This window comes from Engraulis encrasicolus, chromosome 3 (assembly GCF_034702125.1).
Source record: "Engraulis encrasicolus isolate BLACKSEA-1 chromosome 3, IST_EnEncr_1.0, whole genome shotgun sequence".
Classification (NCBI taxonomy): Eukaryota; Metazoa; Chordata; class Actinopteri; order Clupeiformes; family Engraulidae; genus Engraulis; species Engraulis encrasicolus.
Window position 1 is genome coordinate 36,459,175 of NC_085859.1, and position 5,000 is coordinate 36,464,174.

The 5,000-nt window shown below is 44.9% G+C and overlaps 1 protein-coding gene across 1 annotated transcript in view; it reads left to right on the top strand.

Moving 5' to 3' along the window:
• pappab (pregnancy-associated plasma protein A, pappalysin 1b) overlaps nucleotides 1-5,000 on the top strand; it is a 144,067-nt gene that overhangs the window by 115,707 nt on the left and 23,360 nt on the right. The window contains exons 20-21 of the mRNA XM_063195293.1: nucleotides 1,664-1,811; nucleotides 2,314-2,429. Of these exons, the coding sequence (XP_063051363.1) occupies nucleotides 1,664-1,811; nucleotides 2,314-2,429 (264 nt within the window). The remainder of the gene's footprint in view (nucleotides 1-1,663; nucleotides 1,812-2,313; nucleotides 2,430-5,000) is intronic.

Genomic DNA, 5,000 nt, shown 5'->3' on the forward strand with positions numbered 1-5,000 from the left:
ACAATTACAATGTGTATAGCATGCAAAGTCCCATATGTTATACTTCAGTATAATGTAAATAAATACCTGTATAAAACATTTCCATACACGTAATGTATGTAATATGAATATTGTATGGATTTACTCATATATGGAACCAGATACAAGATGTCAAATTGACACTCTGGGACAAGTGAAGAATTCACAGTAGTTTTTACTCTGTATGTTTGACATTGATTGTCCATATACAGTATGAATGACTTTGCAAGTGTAATGTATTTGTTTTTGTATGGGTTCTACTGTGAGTCATCCATTAATGTCTCCAACTCTCCATCCCTCTCCTCCTCCTCCTCCTCCTCCTCCTCTTGAGTCTCATTCTGTCTTCTATCCTCCTGTCACCTTCACTCACTTCTTCCTGTCTTTTTTTCAAGTTCCTTGTTTTTTTTGTTTTTTTTAACAATGCTGTCCTTGCCCCTGCTCTCTGGCTTTCTCTCCTTTTTTACCATAGCTGTCTGCTCTCATTTGTCTTTTCTTCACCGATGCCTCTCTTTCACTCAGTCTTTCTTTGTCCTTCTGTTTCTCTCTCTCTCTCCCTCTCCCTCCTTTTCAGTAGTCTCTTTTCTTCCCTTTTCTTGTATCCTTTTCCATGGCATCCATCTTTTCTTCTCAGCTTTTTGTTCACTGGCATCCGTCTCCCTCTATTATGTCGACCGCACAATATCTTTGAATCTACCATAGTGTCTCTCATCCGAACCACAGAAAATTCATACACACTCTCATCTCCATTCCATATCATGAAACATATGAAAATTGAACTGCATTGTACGAGGATTGTCTTACTGTTTTGTAGTTCGTGAAACATAAAAATTGAATTTGAAAAGGATTGAAAATGTTTCCAGCAATTGTCTTATGATGATGATGATCATGATGATGATCATGATGGTGAAGGTTATTAAAGCAATAAGCCACAAGAGGCCATGGGTTTGTGTTCGACTTAAAACGGATAAGGGGAGTTGTAGCACGACGTGAAGTGGAGGGCTGTAAAACTCCGCTTAGCCGTTATGAATCCAACACAAACCCATGGACTCAGGTGGCTTATCTAACACTGTTGCACTTAAAAGATAGTTCTGGCGTAAAATGAAACTTTCACCATCGATTGGCCATGCCACATAAAGTGATGTGCCATTCTGGGGAAATGCTGCGGCATTACAGACTTAGCTTATTTGAAGCTTTTTTGTGAAAAATGCAGCCAGTGTTAACCACTGGAGCCAACTATCCTATAATTGCTGACAAAATGTCTGTAAAAGTGCTGTAATAGCAATTAATTTGTCTCAGGACGTTCAGTTGAGGAAGTGGTTCGTTACCGCAGCAACACCACAGGACGTGCTAATCGTGTTAATCATTAAACTTTGCTACAAAAAACTGATGTGCATACAGGAATGAAACGTCTTCGCAATCACATTGACACCTCAATCATAAATAGTGCAAAGATGTGCTCTTGCTGCTGTCTCCCTAGCCCAACTGCACCAAAATTCTCGGTATCGACTTAGATGCAAGCCATTAAGTTAAGTTAGCTGCGTGTGAGTTTACCCCCGATTTACAATGGTTATCAGCCAATCACAATCAAGACCCAGATGGCTCAGTGTTAGGTGTAGGCTTACTAAGTTGTGTAGTTCTCTTCCAGGGCTCTACATCCACCGTGATCCGCTGCAGGAAGGACGGCAACTGGACCGGCTCTTTCCAGTTGTGCCCTCACATCACTGGCCAGTGCCCTCTGCCCCAGAACCTCAGCCCCAGCATCCACCTCAGCTGCAAGCATGGCCATGGCATAGGTGAGTGTCTTGAAAGGGGCACTGTGTAGGATGGTGGCCAGAGGAGGTATTGCAACTATGCTGCTCATTGAAACTGTGTACCCTTCAAGAAATTGTGTTGGTCACTGTCACTGTCAATCATGAGATAGTCTGTCGTAAGCCAGGCTACGTATTTGCCGTATTTGGGACTGTCTTCTCTGTGAAAAAGGCTGTAGAAAAATGTACTTGACTTGACTTACCTTGACTTGACTTGACATTGTGTATCTGCTGTAGCCAGGCCACGCCCTGCTAGTGACACAACACCTTCAGCGTTGCTTCTAGTCAGGCCAAGTGCAATGTAAATATTGTTTATGATCTCTCAAAAAATTGGGAACTTCACCCACTTTGTCGGACATCAGTCAACCTACGGTAGGTGGGTCAACCATGCCGTTTGGGAAGTGTTCATTTTTATTCTCTTGGTCAGACCAAGTCTCGAAGAGATATGAAAGCCGATGATAATCAGGCTATGTCTGCTGTGCTGTAGGGGTGGAGTGTGAGTTGTCGTGTAAGGATGGGAGCAACAGCGTGGTGCTGCTACCCAGCAACATGACCACAGAACACCTGATGAAGGACCACTGGAGGAACCCACCCAGAGTCAAGGTGCACGCACACACGCACACACGCACGCCCGCACGCACGCACGCACACACGTGCACACACACATGCACACACACACAAACACACGCACGCACGCACACACACACACACACACACAGACACACAGGCGGATGCATGCACGTGTACATGGACGCATGCACATACACTCATGCTAGCACATGTGCGCGCACACACACGCACATACACACACGCACACACACACACAGATGCAGGCGGATGCATGCACGAGTAGACAGAGGCATGCACACACACACACACACACACACACACACACACACACACACACACACACACACACACACACACACACACACACACACACACACACACACACACACACACACACACACACACACACACACACACACACACACACACACACACACGAATGTAGATACTGTACAGTGTACACAGACACAAAACACACGAATAGACCAGCCTGATCTCCAAAAATTCTGTGCTCCTGGACATGGATGTTAAGAACACAAAATCCGTGTCCAGGAGCACGGAATTTTGGCAAAATCCGTGGACACGGAATTGTTTTCCGTGCTCCTGTACACGGAATTGTTTTCCATATACTCACAGCACTGTGTTAACTCTGTCATTAGAAAATACATAACAAATGCTAATCCTAAGCAAAATAATGCTATAGAAATTTAAGTTGTGCCCTGACCAAAACATTCCCTAACCTTAACCTGTCATTAAAGACATATTTTTGAGAAATACCTTTTCCAGTTGGTTGATAGGCTATCAAATTCATATAATGAATGAAAGAATACTAGCTGTGCCCAGACCAAAACAATCCCTAACCCTAACCTGTCAGTTAGAAATGTTTTTTTTGGAGAAAAATATTTGACTGGGGTGAAAGACTGTGGAAACATAGAGCTGTGGGAGTACAAAGAGAGCACTTCTGTGTGTCCATCACGGAAAACAATTCCGTGTCCAGGAGCACGGAAAACAATTCCGTGTCCAGGAGCACAGAATTTTGGCAAAATCCGTGCCTCTGGACATGGATTTTGTGCCCTTAACATCCGTGTCCAGGAGCACAGAATTTTTGGAGATCATGTTGAATACACGCACTCATGCGCAAACACACACAAAACACACGCTCACACACACACACACACACACGTGTGCACACACTTAAACATTCTATCTTTCTCTCCCTTTTCCCTCCTTCTCGGTCTCTTTACCTCAGCTCACGCACACGCTCACATGCACACATGCACACGCACACACACTGACACCAACCTTATAAGGGACCAATTGCAGCAACCCTCCTCCGCCGAGTTTAAGGTACAAGCCCCAAATCCCTCGTAAATAGCTCCGTTGTCATTGAGTGAATGCTCTGGGGGAAAAACACGCTCACTTTGATAATTCATAGCCTGACTTCGCACTCACCACGGGATCCTCTGTCCCGGTGCAGCTTTTTAAGGCAGCCGTTGTTTACTATGGTAGCTACGGTAACCAACCCAAACATTCCAGAGCATTAATCTAGAACAGTTATTGCAATTTATTTTCGTAACTGAATAAGTGTTACTACACAGCAATTGTGGAACACCTTGCCAGACAGACAGACAGACAGACAGACAGACAGACAGACAGACAGACAGACAGACACACAGACACACAGACACACAGACACACAGACACACAGACACAGGGAATGGAGAGGACTTTAGAAGGTACCCCAATGGTGGAATAAGCTACCAGCTTCTGCAAGAGTAGGGGACATCCCTCTCAACCTTCAAGACGCTTGTGAAGACCCATCTCTTCTGAGAGAGCTTCCCTGCATAAAAAAACCTCATCCTACTCATCTGTATTCATATTCCATATCTGGGCCTAATCTTTAATCGAGTCCTGTGACCAAGCCACAAATCGGAGATCCGAAAACTTGGATCACGATGCAAGCCAAAAAACATAGTGTAGATGTCAGCAGGTTCACCCAGATAGTATAACCAGAGAGAGTAGAGAGAGAGAGGTTCCATTGGCCCATTGTTTCCGGGTTCTATTATTGAGGGGGAAATCCCCCGGCTTTAGGCAGACCTAAGGACTGTTCTATTGAATGCTAGGAGTATTATGACACGCCCCTTTAAGCAGACTGGAACCTGGTCACGTTAGTTGTCCATAGACACCTATTATGTTGCCATATCTCTATATATAATCTCTGGTATAACGGTCACATGGACACTGGACAGCCACGGCAGGGTTGCAGGTTCGAATCCCAACCTTACCTCTCCCTTGAGCAAGGCATCTAACCTCACATTGCTCGAGGCACTGGTGACCAATAACTGTAAGTCGTTTTGGGTGAAAGCGTCAGCTAAGTGTAATTATCAGTAATGTCACAGTCGGTAAAGCCCCCAACCCAATTTGAAGGGGAGTCTTTCGCTGGTCACCACTCTACTGTAGTTCCAATCGTAACTGTTGCAGGAAACAGGCGGCCGCACAACTCCAGCAGCCTTAAAATGGCATGAAATGGGGAGAGAGAGAGAGAGAGAGAGACAGAGAGACAGAGAGAGGCAGAGACAGAGACAGAAGGAGAGAGGAGAGAGA